Consider the following 18238-nt stretch of genomic DNA (forward strand, 5'->3'; position numbering starts at 1 on the left):
TGCCGCAAGTGCCAGTCATAAACGAAGCCTCCGTAAAGTGTCTTTGCACCCGACTGCACCGAGATCCCGCTCGATCCGGGTTCTCGTGCTGTAAATTTCGAGCACGCACGTCCCTCCCCGGGATGCGCGGTACACGTCCCAAACCGGTGCCGGAAATCGAACCGGAATGTGTTGCTCCCGTGCTAGAGCCCGAGCCTGGGTGGTCCGGAAACTACTTCACTTACACCGTGTACGGCTCGCGGGCAGAACATGCATCCTTGACACGCCCATACTGGGGTTCGTGAGCGTGCGGGACGTCTTTGAGGAAGGTCAACGGAAAGCAGTACTTCCCAACAGCGTTGGACTTTCCCAACAGCGAATTACTTTTCAAAACATATTACAAACTTTCCCCTCGGGGATAATCATGATGCTGCTACCTCGACAATTGCGTCACGGTCTGTAAATGTAGGTCATCGAGAGGAAGATGGTTAATACCTTTCCTATAGCGTGGGATATATTCCGATGTGGAAACATTACGTGAAATATTTTGCCCGGGGCAAATTAAAAATTATGTTGCTAGCTTATATACATTAATTAGTAAAGTGGTATTGAGAACAATAGTTTACTATTTATTAAACATCTTCATTATCAGTAATTGTTGATGAGAATACGTAAATAAATATATGAAACTAGTTTGCATACTGCAAAACAGTCAATCCAATATTTTACCCATTCCAGCAATTTGAACCATTACCTTGTATTGATTAATTATCAACCGATAATCAATATTCATAATAATTAAGAACATCAATGATACAGCTTTATGAGATAGAAGAATTTCAAAATGGAATGTAATCATGTTGTATCATAAGTAAAGAGAAGCAAATTAAAATTCATTTCAATTACATTTTAAACCGCTACCGCTAGTAGAAGCGAGGGAAACAAAATCAGTTTCAAGGAAACATTATTGTTAAACGTTAATTATTCAATGAATTGTTAATTGGGGTGAATTCTGGTGAAGTTGAGAATATAATGTTAATGAGAAGCACAGGCGTGAGTCAGTGCATACTTTTTATATTATATGGTTTATTCAAAGCCAACTTCATCGTTTTAAATTGATTGTTCAATTCATCTCATTTCCACTGGTTTTTTTCTACTTAAATTATATTTCAGCATAAATTTGAAACTTTCTTGTCATAGTTGGAAAAGGATAAACAAGTCAATGTGCTTAAAATTGTTTACTTTACTATAAGAGAAAGGCAAAAATCGTAGTGTGGCAATGAGGTTAATTAAAGTTATGATCAATCAAGCTGGTATTAAATTATCCACACAATAATACAAAAGAATTCTCTGCGCATGGGTTCATTACACCACGCAACAGCATGACTCTGTTTTCACGCCCACTTTTTCGCGATTGTCTTTACCTTCTACTCAACGCGTTCCATTCCTGCAGCCGGTCGATGTTGCTGGGCGATAATTTATCGTTTACTGACCGGGTTTAATTTATGCTGCATGGATGCAAATTTGAAGCCACCTTTATGGCGCTCAATCCCATTAGCTATTCAAGCATCGGGCGTTCGGTTCATGGTAAATCATGCCCGTGGCAAATGACGGCAAATTTTCGCATCCAGGCACATTAGTGTTATCGATTCAAGCTACTACTCCCTACCGTCGTCTGGTGTATGTTGTACTCATAGTTGGATACCTGGGTTCAGCTCACTACCCAGCAGCTCGTTTCGACATTGTTCGCTTCGACTTTTCGGTTTGCGAGATCGGCGTTTCCCGTTCTGATGTGTCCCTGCTGATCATAATTTCATGATATCGTCCCGTACCCGTTGGAAGGATTTTTCGTTCCCCACCTTTCCTGCTGCTTTGAAGGCCCCCCATCAACCATCGTCCCAATTCTGACCACTTCCGACTCCCTTCGCCCGTACGGACGCTTGGTTGGCTTTATTTTATTACATTCTCTTTGCTGAGTTCTCCCCTCTTCGCCCGATGCTGTCAGAGTGTATTAACGTAAAATCCTATTACATTTTAAATGCTTAAGCAAGCACAAAAAGGGTCCCGGAATGGTGAACCACAGAAATAAAAGGTGGAGGAACAGTTGGTTCACCGTCCACAAAAGGGATGTTCGATTTCGGTCATCTTTTGGCATATTTTGTACGTTCGTGTCCCGATTTGATTTTTTTTTTCTTCTTAATTTTTGGCCTCCCTACAATGTTCTCTTTATTTTCCAAATCTTCGATGAGGATCACCGACCCGTAAGGGATCACGTTCCACTTTCTCTCTCTCTTCCTCTTGGTCCCCATTTCAATTTCCCTCGCGCACCTTTTTGCCCGCACGAATGTCATTCACTTTAACCTGCGGTAGCCGGGTTCCGTTCTAGAAACGGTGCCAAATCTCCATCCCGGTGGGTTGATAAAAATTTTATGCTAAATAAACGGATCCGGCAGCGACCACAAACAACCGGCCGGTCCAAGGCCAGCTGAGGGGATAATCGTAATGGACTGATCTTCTTAGCGCGATTTTTCCGAGCATAATGGGCTGACCGTTGACCGGCTGCCGCCAGTTGCCTGCCCCACTGGGATCGTTGCTTCCCCCTTCCTCCCCCCGCGGGATGGCATCGATTTCATCCGTGAACACTTGTTTTGTTTTTCCTCCGCAGTTGTGTACAGTTGCGTACCTTGAAAAAAGAAGGAAACGCCAGCCTGGGAAAAAGGAGAAATCGTCGTCCGAACCTCGGGCTTAACGCAAATCGGTCGTGACTTCTTATCGCTCGGTGGCTTTCACTGTGAGCGTTGATTTGATTTCTTGATTTCATCACTGCCCAAAAAGCTCTCCGGGGCATCCGAGGCTACTATCGCTCTTATCTCGGGGCGGGCCCGTTTTGTTATGGAACCCCCAGTGTCATCTATTTTGACTGGCCTTTCCCAGCCTCGTCCGGGCCTTTGTTTCCTCCCCCACGGTCCGATGCCTGGTTGTCATCGTGGTGTGTGCAACTATTTATTCACGTCGAGCCGTACCGGACCATCCGAATTTTCCGTCCGTACGAACGTCTGGTCGGCAGACGCAACGAGCGAGCGTTGCGGTAATCTCTTTTCGAGGACATTGCTGTAATGATCAATTTCCTCCCATTTCCTTCCCGGCCCGGGGGTCCGCTGACGAGCCGGACACGGTGTCATTAACATTGGCGGCCACCCGGGGCTGGGCGCCCCAAAACAGGACACGGTCTCGGCGATGTTGCTCGCTTTTTCGTCCGACACGGTGCACACAATGTTCGGATGACAACACGCCCGTCTTCGTCCCGTTCGTGTCGACGTCCGGGTGGTACGGCTTATGGTTCCCTCGTGGAATGCGATGATCCGAGATTCTGCCTCTCGCCCTCCTCTTGCTTCCCCCATTTTAGCATTGACGAGCACCCTTCCTCCTGAAGCATCACTCGAAAGGAGGACTTCTTTCGGACGAACCTTTTCCCGCCTCGCTCCAGCGGGTTTCCTTTTCGCTCATTCACTCATTTTCATCCTCTCTCCTGCACGCTGGGAAGGCTTGCTTAACGTCCACGGTGTGCTCCCAGCTACCAGATTATGTCATTTCACATCCACTTGATTCCGTTCGCGTTCGAGTTGGAAAACGCAACCGTACCGCGGGTGGCGGGAAACGATGGGGGAAACGTCTAAAATAACTGGATTTCCAAACCATTTCATTCATAATCTTTAAATTTATGATAATTGACCATTTTTAAGCCCCACGGAAACCCGAAGCATCCGGCATCGGGTTTTTTGGGACCGTTGTGACTTTTGAAGAGCCGTTGATTGCTTTGCGTACCGCTGAGGCCCGGAAGTGGCAGCGTAATCGCTGGTACGCCGTGTAATCGGGTTCCTAGTTTTTGCCTGTAACAAGCAAAACCGATTACCAAAGTCCCGCCGGGCGGCGACGGCCGGGCGGACGCGGTGCATCAATTGAAACGGATGATAAATACTTAATGAGCCTTTCACGGCGTTTGTCGGATTTTTTTCCCGCAACATTACCACTTGCTGAATAGCATAAGCTTTGAGGCAGGTTTTGCTGCTCAGCATATTGATGTTTTTCGTAAACATAAGTAGATTGGTATGTGCTTCGAGTTGAAGAAAAAGACCAGGCGTCTCCATCGGGTTGGGATGGTTGAAGAAATTCTAATTTCTTATTTTAAAAATTTATATTATACACCACCCAATTCTTTAAATCACTATTCCAGTTCTTTGAGAACTCATCGTGCTTGAATAATTTTTTTTCAAATAATTTTAATCCATTTCGTTCGAGCAGAATAAAAGACCAGGCGTCTCCATTATGGTTATAAAGTCTATCCTCGATTGCGCAGAATTCGACACAAAGAGATTTTATTCAAATCTGTACGGCTGTCTTCATACAATTCGACATGCACCGTTGGATATAAATCTTTGAAAAATAAACTAAATTTATGTTAGCATACCTTCGTATTACAACGGCCTGTTGTAATCGAGTTAAAATGTTTAAACATGCTTATGCAATAGCAAATTCATAAAAATAAACCAAATCCTTTCTGCGTACGATCCAAACACGTCGTAGAAGCAAAATTCGCTCGTAATCCAAATATTTTAATACATCCATCAAAGAGTATTTGCAACCGTTTCACGTGATGGGAAGGCACCCATCTCCCATCAAAACCGTTCCATCAACGAAAACTACTGACACCCACCAACCGCCCATTCCACGGAACCGGCCGAAAACCCTACGAGAACCGTTCTTGCATTTGCAATCAAATCATGCCAATTTTCTTCATGGTACGATTTTGAACATCTCAACGAGTGCGAAGGTGATGCGGTTGGCAAGGGCGTAAGGGGTAGAGTGGGGTTCTTCATCTTAACACAGTCATAAGTCCTGGCCTGGTTTCCTCTTTCACGTTCGTCCGACCACCTTGACCCGTGTCTTCCATCGCAACCCGCACCCGAAATACATGCAAGCCAAGACAACATTGTGACGGTCCGAACGATAACACATTGGCGCTCATCCAAAGCATCCTGCCGCTTCTGGTGCTGCGTGTCTTGTGTCGCTTGTGCAGTTGTCATATTTGCATCGATTATGAAAAGCCAAGCCAGCCAAAACATGCCCGACGTGCTGGACTTTCCTCCCCCTTTCCTTACTCCGTTGTTTACTCCGCCACCGAACCGAACCTAAGCGCAACCTCTGTGATGGAAAGTTTTCTCAAGAGCTCAAACAACGTTCGGCAACTTGATAAAGACACACAGTACGCACGTTCGCACGCAATTCCGGTGGTGGCAGTGAACAGGGGGGAGAGAGAGACAGAGAAAGTGAGTGGAAAAGGGGCTTGGCTTTCGTAATGAATTCTAAACATAAGCCAAATTGCTCATCGCTAGCCATCCGGAAGCATGCATGGGACTTGCCGGACAGGCTCGACTCAGCAATCAAGTAAAATACTCACTCCGATGCGTCTTCTGTGAAGGCCTCAATCTATCGCTTCATTTCAATGCTTCAACCACATTTGCTCCACCGCTTTTCTTCAGTTCTGTATGGCCTATTCAATCGTGCTCGGTAAGGGTTCAATAATGAATACAATGTTTGGCTATTTGTTCGAAACCGAAAGTACGTTAGCCTTCACTCACATCCGGTTGGCCGGCCGAATTTGATCATTTTGGATTCTCCATAAGTAATTTATTTGTTTTTTCTAAAAGCCATGATTGTTAACAAATCACTTGGAAAGAGCAAATTGGTTTCTTTATTCTACCTATTTGTTGCACATTGAGCAGTGCTCAATCCATTTTCTGGTCAGTTTGCGGGAGACGAAAAGCTCTTCATATGATTTACGTAATCCTTAATGACGCTTTAAATGCCTTTGCAAATGTATTTTGTGTATTTCCTTAAGCCCACAGTCTAAGTCGAAGTGTTGTCACGTTTCTTTTTTAAAACATGATAAACCGACAACAAAACGTTGTAGCAATAAACAAAATCGAATCGTAAAACGGTGTTGGAACGGTTCGTCCCTCGGTAAAATGGAAACTACGGCGTTGCGGTGGCAATAAATGAAAATCCACAACCGTGCACACGTTCGCACAAATCCTTTCCAAGAGGAGGTTGCGTTGGGGTACACACACAGTAAAGCGTTGTTGCACCATTGAGCGAGTTGGGTTATAATGCGTTGGAATTTCGAATAATTTTGTACCGCCGTCGGATTCGGCCGGATAATGACGGTAATCTCCACTCACGCCCGAGGGAGGATAGACGATTTAACGGCACCTGGTGGTACCACGTAGCGTGTACGGAAATTTCTGCCGCAAGGGGTGAGCCCTTTTTTGAACCGAAAGTATTTTTTGAGTACTGCACTCATAATCGTAAACGCAACCTTTCGTTTGGCAGCCGGTTCGGGACCTTTTCTTTTGGTTAATGAAAGGTGAAAGGAAAAATATCACGTTCGAGCGGGGTGAGGATGGTGAAATGTTAAAAAAGGGGGAACTAAAGTCCCCAAAATTCCCGCAAGCATTCTCATGGCAATGGCAAAAGTTCTGACAGGTGTTTCGTCGGTATCCCTCGCAGGCATTTTGTTTCTCTCCCCGTTCGCTCGATCGTAGAAAGCTCACCGGTGTGTGGATGAAATTTTGGAGTGATAAAAATACATCATCGCGGGATGAAAGGCGGCACTCATCAGCAGTAATGACCGCCGGGGGTGGTGGATCGTCGCCCTCATCGTGTCTTTTGCTTCGTTTTTCTTTCGTTCGCTCAAAGCAGGGCAAACCGGTGTACCCGGAAGGAAACCGGAGATAATACACACCGAGCCCCCCTGATAAGCGATCCCGCAGGAGTCGGAAAAGTAGACAACAACTTGCCCCAATGCGACCCACCCGTCGGGCGTGGCGGGACGAGGCAGGTGGTCGATGTGAAATAACTTCCGTATCCGCACCCGGTGCTTTCTAGCACCAACGACATCTTTCCAGATTGCACACAGACAGCCTTCGCCGGTGGGTGAAGTTTCGTGCAATTTGGCACTTGGCAACTTATGCCAAGCTCCCGAGCCAGGGTTTAGTTAAACCTAGCCGGAGCCTAGCCAGAGTATGCCACATGCACGCGTTCAGATTGCTCGCCCCTCCGGAGAAGAAACAACTCCGGAGATGGGAAGACACCGCACGCCAGAACTTGGTACGCAAACGCAAACCGTTACCGCTAACTGTCCGGGAGATAAGAGAACCAGCGACAACAAACCGACAACAGGCAGCGGCAAATACTACTTCCTCGACCGATGCTGCGGGTGTTGGTAACGATCCCGTCCGGGAGAAGAACCGTGCGCATCCGGCAAGAAGAATGAACTTTGCCAAACGGCAACGATATGTGTCAGCGGCAGCTTAGCACCCGGTTTGTTGTCGTGTCTTTCTCGAACGGACACGGGGCTCTCTGTATTCCCGGGGCCAGCTTTATTCGGCACAAAGTTCCACCGCTGTGGCGGCCAAAAAGTTCTGCTAACTGGTGCCAAGTGAGTTCAAATGCGTTCTCGAAAGACTCGGCGCGCATAAAACGTACCATCTTAATGAGAATGGGGCGGCTCGGTAAAGTTTTCCCTCACTTTTCGGGTGATTCGGGTGAACATCGCCCTGGAAACCCTGGCGCCCGTAATAAAGAGAACGCACAGTCACTTGTTTCGCAGCCGGAAAAAAAACGGGGCGAAGGCCATCGTCACATATTGCATATTCCTGCACATTAACATGTGACCCCGGTGGAACGCCAGTAGCTGAACAAACTTTGGGCAGAGCTTTGGCATCGGGTTGCCGCTCTTAGTGGCAACAGGATATTGCACCGGGTGCACAGGATGGTGCCTGTTACCCGATGAGACAAAAGTTTTCGATGTCTGTTACTATGGTACGATGATACTTATGATGCCATTCCGTTATGGAACGGCACTGGTGGACGCCGGCATATGAGTTCCGGAGAGGTAACGAAGCAAAGGACTCTGTGCATATCCATACCCTGGTTGGTAGCAGCTGAGTTTAACCATGAAGTTATTCTACTGGTTGGACCACATGATGATCATTTGATTTTTCTCCCAAACATGCACTTCGTTTTAGATAAAACGATATACTTTTACGATGCTTGCGTACACTTTGCCAATATCGAAAAGAACCCTTTGATTGTAGTTCGGTTCGTTAGTTTGTCCAAATTTCTCTTGAAGTACTAGTGACAACAGTTTACTTCCGATCCTTTTTCTTCCTCCTGCACTACAAATTTAAAAAGGGGAAAACTTTTTAACGAGTTCCCCCTATTCAAATGAATCGAATCCGCAACGCAATCCGACTGTGAAAGCATATAAAGCTACCATCGACGAAGCACTTCCTCCGATGTGCCACACGCCGTGGTGAATGCGATTGTTGTGTGCTTCCAGAGCGCATTAACTTTCGCCAGATAGCGGAGCGTAAAAAATAATATAAACTTCCAGCCAGAGAAAACCAATATCCGTGTACGGGAAAGTTTGCCGGAAAGCGTCTCTACAAGCGCAAGGGCCGTCGAGTCAGTTGGAGGTGACGGGAGTCAACTCATTCTTGGATGCGCCATTTAAGGGGGCGGCGTTGCAGGGGGTGGATGGAAAACGGGCCGGAAAAGAACGACGGTAGCAGTCAAATGGCGCGCATTCGAGATTAGAAGTCAATGTGTGAGCTGTGTGTGGCGGCAGTGAGAGCATCGTTCACTTTGCGTTCACCGTCACTTCAACTTTTGGAATAATTTATCCGATGTGAGCAAAACTTTCCTTTCGCTTCCGCCCTCAGACACACACACACACAAACAAACACACGCGTCAACCGTTTCGATCCGGTTTTTGGGAAAAACTTTCATCTCGATCGAGGTGAAGCTACCATACGAGTTGAGGTTCTCTGTATGGTTTCAACGAAAAAGGGTTGTTTTATTAATTAAATACCTGGAAACGGAACTAAAAATAGTTGTACTGGGTTGAGTTAAAGCAAACCAGAAGAAAATTCCATCCTATGGACTTCGGCTGCTTGTGTGTTGCATTTATATCGAACCAGGCAACCGTGTTTTAGTTTGGATTAATTGAATTAAAATCATTGATTGTTTTGATAAGAATTGTTCTTGAAGAATGAGAACGCACAGCTTTATTTATTTCGAAAAGTTAAAAACAAGGAAAATATGAAAGCTTATGAAAACAACTTAAATGATTTAAAATTAAACTACTAATACGAAAAAAATAACTGAAAACACACACAAAAATAAAATGAAACAAGAAAAACTTCAAGGAAACCAACTGCCTGGATAGTATCTCTAAATAAGATATCCTGGAAAATCTTTTCATCCTTAAAAATTTACGATTTTTGTTCTCTCTCCCTCTCTCTCTTCTCTCTTCTACAGTGTTATCCAACTAAATCGCAATCATCAGCACAGCAACAACCACAACAGCACCAACATCCACCGCCACAGCCACAATCGGTTGCGGTACAGCAGACTGCGGCTTCCAACACGCCAGCCACCTACCGGTCGGATTATGAACTGTCCGGGTCGTACGTGTCGCTCGAGTGCCCTTCGCCTCCCGGACCACCCGCTTGCGGACCGGAAGGTCGACGGGGTGACCCACAGGCCCGCCTAGCGAACTACCTGCGGACGCTGTACACCGAGCTCGCCCTCAAGGAACCGGTCCTACCGAGCTGGGTTCATCCGGTCGCTCCCGGCGTACTATGTCCGGCCCGACTCGAGCCGGAACTTCGACTGCACATCCACTCGCACGGCCTGAACGAGGCGATCGGTGTCGATCAGATCCTGACGCCGGTGCAAACCAAAGACGGTCCCTTCCTGGAGGCTCCGCGGCGCGTTCTGATCGAGTGTCCGCCGTGGGTTACGCGCAGTGCGCTGGCGCTTCGTATCCTGCACGGCTGGAGTCGTGAGCCACCGTGGCCACCGCGAGGGCAACCGGTAGCCCTGGCGCTGTTTGTGCCGCTGGTCGAGCTGAAGGGTACGCTAGCGAACTACATCGGCAAGGAGCTACTTCCACGGGGACCGCCTAATCCGTTTGCGAGCGGATTCGGTGGGTTCAGTGCGGCCTGGAGTTCACTCGAGGCCCTCAAAGGGAAACTGCTGATCGTGCTCGATGGGTACGACGTGCAGTGCAAGACACGGAAGGGCAAATCCATGCCGAAGGACGTGATCGATCTGCTCGAGGGACGTCTCTTTCCGGAAGCGCGTGTCGTGCTGATCAGCGTGACGTCATCCTGCGCCGAACTGCTGCCACTGATGCAGCGGCATATCACCTGCGAGGGACTCATCTGGGGCCGCTCGGTGTCGCTTCTCGGCGGTGGTCAGTGGGGCGCTCCGACGAGGCTTATCGATACGGTGCAGTCCTGTCGACAGCTGCGGAGCATTGCTAGGACCACGTTGGGTTGCTTGGCGATTGCGGCCATCTACGAAACGTCCGGCGGCGAGCTACCGACCGACGAGTTGGATGTGATCGCGTCGGTGTTTAACTGCGTGGCAGCTAACTCCTCCCACACGCAGGTCACCGAGCTGGGCCGGTTGGCTCTGTTCTGCCTCAAGACGAAGCGCTCCACGGTAACGTCGGCGGAGCTGAAGATGTACTGCTCCGCCCCAGAGACCAACATCGCCGGGTGTCTCGATCGGGCGCAGCTCTTCGGACGCACCGCAAAGCGTAAGTCCGAGCAGTACTATACGATCATCTGTCCCGGATTGGCGGAGTTCCTTGCGGCGAACTACATCGTCTCCCTCGCAAGCCGCCCAGGATTACTGGCGGCGGAGATCGCCGGACTTGCCGTCGGTGACGAGGTTGAGCCGGAGATCCTAAAGGTGCTCAACTTCGCCATGGCACTGCTCGGGTCCCGGGCGCACCTATTGCTCTCTAAGCTAACACCACTCTGGTTGAGCCCCCAAACCATCTTCTCGCTCGCGTTGGCCGGAGGTGAAACGGAGGCGAACCTGACTGCACTCTGCGAGATGCTGGGGATCTCCAAATCACCCCCCGTGCCACCGCTGGAGGCCAAACCAATCTGGGTGTCGATCAAGTCCACCCTCTCGGAGCTGCAAGGCTGGGGTTTGGCGTTCAAGAGTCCCACCTGCACGCTGAAGAACCTCGAGCTGGTGTACCAGATGGAGAAGAACCTGCTGCTGGAGTCGCGCAATGTGATGGACATCTTTCTGGACGCGCTCGGTAAGAACGAGAGTGTCACCACGCTCCGGATCACCTCGCTGATTGAGAACGAGGTGCGCGACTCGGACATCAACTATCTGGCGAGCTGCATCTCGAAGGCGCTCCTGAAGCCTCGCCTCGAAAGCTTCGAGCTCATCCTGACGCTGCTCGAAGAGGACCCACCCATTCTGAAGCTGCAGTCCGTGGTGACCGCTCTCTGCCGGACGATTCCACGTCAGCCCAAGCTGAGCAATCTCTCGCTGGACCTCGGACTCTGCACATCACAGTTGGTTCAAATCTGTTCAACGCTAGAAAAGTGTCCACACGTGACGCGCCTCTCGTTGCCACATCTGCGCTGCGAACGAGGGGCTGTTGGAGCCCTGGCGGCACTCCTTACCGTGCGTCCCCTGTCGTATCTTGGCTTACCGTCGAGTTGGGGAGCCCGGGATGATCCACCGTCGTCGAGTGGCGTTAGCATGGGCTCCGGTTCGGGCAGTAGCAGTGGCAACTCGGGACTCATCAAGCAGTCCTCGCTGACGGGCGCACCATCTCCGCGCTCCTACCCAGCCGGCCTCTTCTCGTCACTACCCCGAGGGGTGCTCAACTCCACCTCCAATCTGGGCCGCTCGGCCACCCTGCCTCGCCAACCGATGGAGGGTCCACCGGACAAACGGAGCACCGACTCGGTCATCTCACGCACCTGGTACCCAACGCCGGCCTGTGATGGCGGTCCGCACAACTCCGGAACCCTGCACGAACTCCTGCTGGCCGCCCGCGACACGTACTCACGCCTCCATGGGCTGGACCTCAGCAAGGCGCAGCTATCGCTCGAGGACTCGATGTGTCTCGGCGAAACGGTGCGCGTCTCCACCACGCTTCACTCGATCAAGCTCGAGGGTGCGTCGAGGCTGAGCGAGATCCTGCCGACCGTGCTCGGTGCCAGCGAGTCACCGTGCCTGCAGATGATGAGCCTCGGGTCGCCCCGGATCGCACTGGAGGATGCCGCCGTCGGTATGTCCGCGCGCGCCCTCGGCAGCTGCATCACCCTCCGGCTGCTCAGCCTCGATGGTTGGAGCTTTAGGATAGAAAATGTCGGCACACTCGCGTCCGTCCGTGGCTTCCTCTCGCTCACGTCGATACGCGAGCTCGGCCTGAACAACTGCCGGCTCAACATGCCGATGTTCAAGAGCGACGTCCCGGTGCAGTCCGGTGCCTACGAGTGCCGTTCGGTGGTCAATCTGAAGCTTGCCGGTGCACAGGTACGACACAAGGCGTAGGCCGTAGGCGGATGTCTTACACTTTTTTTTGCTTCTCCAATAGATCATCTTCTCCGACCACCTGTCGATGAAGGGTCCGCACATGCTGCCGTATCTGGTGGGGTTCGTGAGCCTGCGCGAGCTGGATCTTTCCGCACCGTCGCGGACAGGCTTCGGCAGCAACACCTCGACGCCGCTCATCCTCTCCGATAAGGACGTTATCGGTTTCTTCAACACGTTGAACAACCATTTCAGGTAGGAGCTCCACCATACATTTTCATTGAATGTAAAATATTCTGGTATCAATTTGGGATGGAAAAAACCCCCATTTAAATTCAGAGTATTTTTCCCTGAAAGGTATCAAGAAACTAAGGTCATATCATATCTGTTAAGAAAGTTAGGTTCCATTAGCATGATGCTACACAAGATAAAACCTAAATAAAAGAACATCATTTACCATCAAACACCTGACCTTCCTGATTTCCTCCCCACAGCCATCTCAACACGCTGAAGATGTGCAACTGGATCGTGCATCTGGACGAGGCGCCGAAGACGCTCAAAACGCTGGCCAAGCTGCTGAAGGCCAGCCCGCTCAGCCATCTCAAGCTCGACAGCGTTATCGTGATGGACCGACCTCGCAAGCAGCGCATCGAGCCCCAGTTCACGCACGCCTTCCTGGCCAACCTGCCGCTGCTCCGGTGGCTCGGAATCACGCTCCATGGCCTGAGCGAGGAGCAGATAACGACGCTCGGCAATCACTGCGGCGACATGCGCGGCATGGAGATCGACGTGAGGTGAGTGGTTCTTGTATTACCATCCGACGACATGCTAATGTCGCAAAGTGGCAAGGCATTTATCAGCATTTCGGTTGTTGTAATCCGACCAGTGCTACGATTCTCCCCCCCCACCACCCCGCGCCCTCTGGGGAAGAAAAAAGCCCTCAAGCCGGTCGAGTACGTGCATATGTGTCTCCGGCAGCAAATCTAACGCCTCCCTGCGACCGTATTTGACATTCGAAACCCACTCGGGTTTTTGGCATTAAGTACCCTCTTAAACTCGCGCTTTCCCAATCACCAATTTTCCACGGCTTTCACGCATTTCTTCCCCCCTCTTCCACCGGGGGGTGGGGTCATACGCAAACAAACGAACTCCACGACTGACAATAAATTCTTTCATGCGATAGAGTACACCCTATCCCCCACTCCTTCTTCCTTCAAAAGAGGCAAGTCAAACCGAACGCAGATAAGGAGAACTCCTTTCTCCCATACCGTCTACTTTTCAACAATGTTCGGTTGGTTGTTTTTTTTCACTGCTGAACTTTTGCTCGGAAAAACTTAGGCACACGCCGTTCCTGGCGCGGAGTAAATGCAGGAGTTTTGGCATCGGTTTTCAATTTACCCATTCCACGGGGTCCACTTTTCATGCTCACTGTGCTCTTTCTGCTCTCTCTCTCTCTTTTTCAATTTCACTTTCTCCCACCCCACCCTGGGCGAGATAGGTTGTCCGACTCGACGATCGAGAACGCGCGGCTGATGACGAGCAGCCTCGGCATGGACGGGAAGTTCGACATTCGCGTGTCCACGTTCGGCACCACGAACAGCATACTGATTCACATCGAGAAAACTTCGACGAAAAGTTTATCCCGTAAATAATCACGGGAAACACATCACCGGATTTATGCACCGACCCGGACGGGCGTTGTGAGTGTGTCCCAGGGCTCACCAGGGGTGGAAGCTTCCTGCCGTCCAGGGACGGATGCTGCAAGGGTCACGGATTTATGGCGGCTTAGTGAGAAGGGTAGGGCGGCCAACCGATCCGGGGAGGTGTCGAAGCGGGAACGGCATAACGTAAGTAACTCTGCACTAGCCGGACCGGATTCACCCCGCTTTCCGTCTTGCCCCAAGGGGGGAAAGGAACCGGGAGTGGTCCCATCGGTGGTGATAAGCTCCCGCGCGTGGTTAAGCCTCGGTCTCGAATGGACGAGGAATGGGCCATCCATTAAACACCGGATCGGAGAAGCATCCAACCGTGTGGCGTTCACTTCTTTTGCCGACCTTTCCACTGCCAAAGCCTGGAATCTTTGCTATCTCACTTCCGGCCAACTCCAGACGATGACTTTGCGCGTATGAATGTTAGCAAGTGTGAAGCATTGTATTGCTGACGGTCTTAGGTGTAGTTTATGTGCCGGCTTACCAATCTATGCCAACAAACCGGTTAAGTATCGAAGGTTTAGCAGCGGTGAAAATCATCTCCAAACGAACGCTCTTTAACCTGTTGAACGCGTACTTCACGTACGTTCCCTCAAAATAGGAACTCTCATCAAGATTGATTAATTGATTTTAAATCGATAATAATATGTTTCAGTAATTAAATGCCCCGTTAGTTGGGTGTAATTAAGTCTCCCATCGATGGAATTGGAAAACTTATTTATTCAAAGTGGAGAACTAGAAAGTAAAACTAGTTTATTATTTTCTGAAAGGAAACCCCAAGGTTGTCCATCCTACTATCTATCGTTTTAACGATGCTTTAGTAATAATTCAACATCAAATGACACCAACAAGATAAAAAAAAATCTTAGCCAAACTCATCAACCATCGTTTACTTTCATCGAAAGACAAAGATGCGAAAGGAACAAACTAATTAATAAATTAATAAACCGTCTGGCAAAAACGGCACAAACTGTTCGTCGTCAACTTCAAACGAGAACCGCTATCCTGACGCTTCAACATTTTCCATGCCAAACGGTAGTATGATTAACGCTGATTCCCTCTGATATCGTCCTTAGTGCGTCCTGCACGTGCCATGAATACATGTGTATGTTTTTCACTGTGGACACTTTCTGCCATCAACAAACACGACAAAAAAACACACACACACACACTTTGTGTCTCTCTACGGTTTCCTTGTTCTCACTTTCTTGTCAGAGCAAATGAAAAAGCATAACGCCGGCGGTTTTCCAGCCAGTTTTTCTGCAAACTCTAGCAAAACACCGAACGAACAAAACACAGTGAAAATTAAATTAAAGCGAAAAAACACAAAACGATAAAGTACCAAATAATGTGCGAAAAGCGTACCGTAGAAAGAAGACAATATCGAAAACAAAAAATGTTGATGAATATGAAATATTCGTTTGATTTTTAATATATATACACAAAAGAAAAAACGGAGAGGACGAAAGTAGTAGGGACCGTTTGGTGGGGGAAAAAAAAAGGCAAATTGAGCCTTGTTTGGAACGCAAACTGGCCAAGAAGATAAAAGCGTGAACATATATGCATATATTTGTGGCTTGTTGCTATTTTGTTATTTATTTAAGCATCCCCGCCATTTTACCCCCATCCAAGGTGATGGAGAAAATGTTCGACGAAGGCAAAAAAATGGAACAAAGTGAAAAATAATAGATAGGATCGGGATTTGGCAATTAGTAAAAGTAAACTAAAGGTGAAGTATGACTGTGCTTTCTCCCGATACGCGAAACCGATGTTGTCTTGTCGGCAAGTGAGTGTTTTAGTAGGAACCGGAAGCGAAACCGAATATCGACGTAAGGCACCTCCTTCCAAAAGAATTATTGTGGCAAAGAGTGAAGAAGCGGAAAAATGGTTGAGAAAAGATGCCAATGTTATCAAGAAGGAAGAAAAGAGTCACAAAATTAATTTATTAAACGAAAACTTTACAGAACACATTGCGATAACGTTTCGAAAGATGGAAAACCGGTTTTACAACAGAAAACAAGTGGACGTGACGGGGGAAAACGGTATAAACGATTTCGCGAACGCAGTAGAGTAGAAGCACTGGGACAAGTTTTGCCAACACGTATGCGTGCAGTACATTGATTGTCTTTGTATTTTAATGAGAAGCGTATTTTAAGAAAACGTAGAAAGTATTCTAAACTGACGCGACGTTTCCCATCGGGGGAATGGGAAAGTAAATGGTGGCAACTGACAGGAGAAAACCGTGAGTTTTCCCTTTAGCTGGAAGGAGGCTGGAGTATCTGTTAGCTTGTAATCCCCGGGAGCAACCCGAGCCTCCATGACCGATATATGGCTTATATTTATTGCGTGCGTATTGTGTGCGTGTGTGTGTCAGTGTGTGCCGTTGCAAGATACGGAGATATTTATGTTTAAGAGTCTTTTTATTTACCCCCACAGCATGAAACCGTTAAAATGTTGAGTATATATTGTATGTTTAATATATTAAACCTGGTCTGATAACCGAAAGGGAAACGACTGTTCGAGTTTGTATAGTTCCGGTACGCGGGCGTGATGTATTCGTATCTTCCTGTTTTTTCCATCGTTAGAGGCTAGTAAGTTGAGGGCAAAAACTAAAATCGTTGAGAACGCATTTAAATGCGCTATCTCACACCTTGATAAGAAATCGTTTTGTATATGCATAGTAATATGTACGCCTGCATGTAACTGTATATTTGTTACGTATCACCCGGATGTAAGTTAGGAAATTCTTTCAGTCTTCTGAAACAATAATTTTCCCCCAAATATTTTTAAAGACCACTATTGAAAAGTGAGTCTAATTATACAATAAAAAATTGTGAGCGAAAATAAAAAGCAAGTTATGTCTGGCGAGCACGACAGCAAGTTTGTGGAAAAGAGGAAAATTTAAAGATCGTTTACGGTACAAACACCTTCCAAACTAACGTCCCACGTGGTTGCTTGTAATCATGGTGGGAATAGAAAGCACTGTTTGTAACATACGATCACGCGGAGAAGACAAGAGAGAGGGTGATAATTAAATGGCGAACCTATTTCCAGCAAAAATACACACACACACACACATGTTGTTTCGAACGGAACCGAAAAGAAAGAACATCAGTTTGAGAAAAAAATTGAACAATTGGAAACAAGCGTAATACAGCCCATAGCGATTGAAATGAGGCCGATACTAAGAGTAAACTGTATATGGAAAATAAAACAACAACAAAAAAACACCGTCAGAAAAGAAACAAATAATGTTAATGTGATTCATTATAAAATGCATTTAAGACTTACACTGCAAGCAGTATCTAAATGTTTTAAACATGTATTGTAATAGCATGAAAAATTTGACCGAAAACCGGGATGTGAACATTTCAGCTAGTATCGACCCTTCTAATACCGTTTTCACGAGCCGCTCGAACGAAAGTAAGTACGGAACATGGTGGAGACTCGGGATCCCTTAGCAAGGATCCGTGCAGTGCGGAGTTTAATGGTCCACTGGATGTTTGAAATGGCATTTGTGCAAGAAAGGACCGATAAGCACACTGCACAAGCAAGCCGACTCTTTAGCTTAATCTATTGAATCTTGTCTGTTGGCCAATGAGGTGGAAAATATGGGCCGCAGGTTGGGTAAACTCGGACGAAATTGAAATAAAGTAAATGAAAATTAAAGAAAAAAACAGAAAGGCCAACGACAAAGACGTGTATTAAGTGTGGAAAACTTATTTTAAAACCAATAACAAAAGGAAGTAAAGCTGTAAAAAAACCTGAAGAAAAAACCCGAAATACAACACACCAAGTGATCAAACAAGGTAAAAATTTGAAGTGCATCTGATGGGCACTAGATGGGAGGATGCCCAAAAAGTTTAGGAACGGAAGAAAAAAAACCATTAGCACACGTGAAAAAGTAGAGGGCCAGTGTTTTGGATGCAGCGGGAATTTAGAAGTGATGTTGAACGAAAGAACTAAACTGCAACTGAAATAAAATTGTAATGTTACCAAACTTGAGTACCATGGGTTTTGAGAATATATCACGCGTCAAATTGGGTAAGTGTAGATCAGGTACTGTTATCGAAATTTTGTCCATACCCCGTATATTACACGGAATGGTCCAATAAGGACAGTCGAATTGA

At 47.7% G+C, this 18238-nt stretch overlaps 1 protein-coding gene across 1 annotated transcript in view; it reads left to right on the forward strand.

Annotated features, from left to right (window-relative positions):
• Window positions 1-14051, forward strand: part of LOC131272002 (uncharacterized) — a 49736-nt gene extending 35685 nt beyond the window's left edge. Inside the window, exons 4-7 of the mRNA XM_058273604.1 lie at window positions 9361-12402; window positions 12464-12654; window positions 12894-13193; window positions 13898-14051. Coding sequence (XP_058129587.1) covers window positions 9361-12402; window positions 12464-12654; window positions 12894-13193; window positions 13898-14051 — 3687 coding nt within the window. The remainder of the gene's footprint in view (window positions 1-9360; window positions 12403-12463; window positions 12655-12893; window positions 13194-13897) is intronic.
• Window positions 14052-18238: the final 4187 nt, after the last annotated feature.

Source organism: Anopheles coustani, chromosome 3 (assembly GCF_943734705.1).
Source record: "Anopheles coustani chromosome 3, idAnoCousDA_361_x.2, whole genome shotgun sequence".
NCBI classification, from domain to species: domain Eukaryota; kingdom Metazoa; phylum Arthropoda; class Insecta; order Diptera; family Culicidae; genus Anopheles; species Anopheles coustani.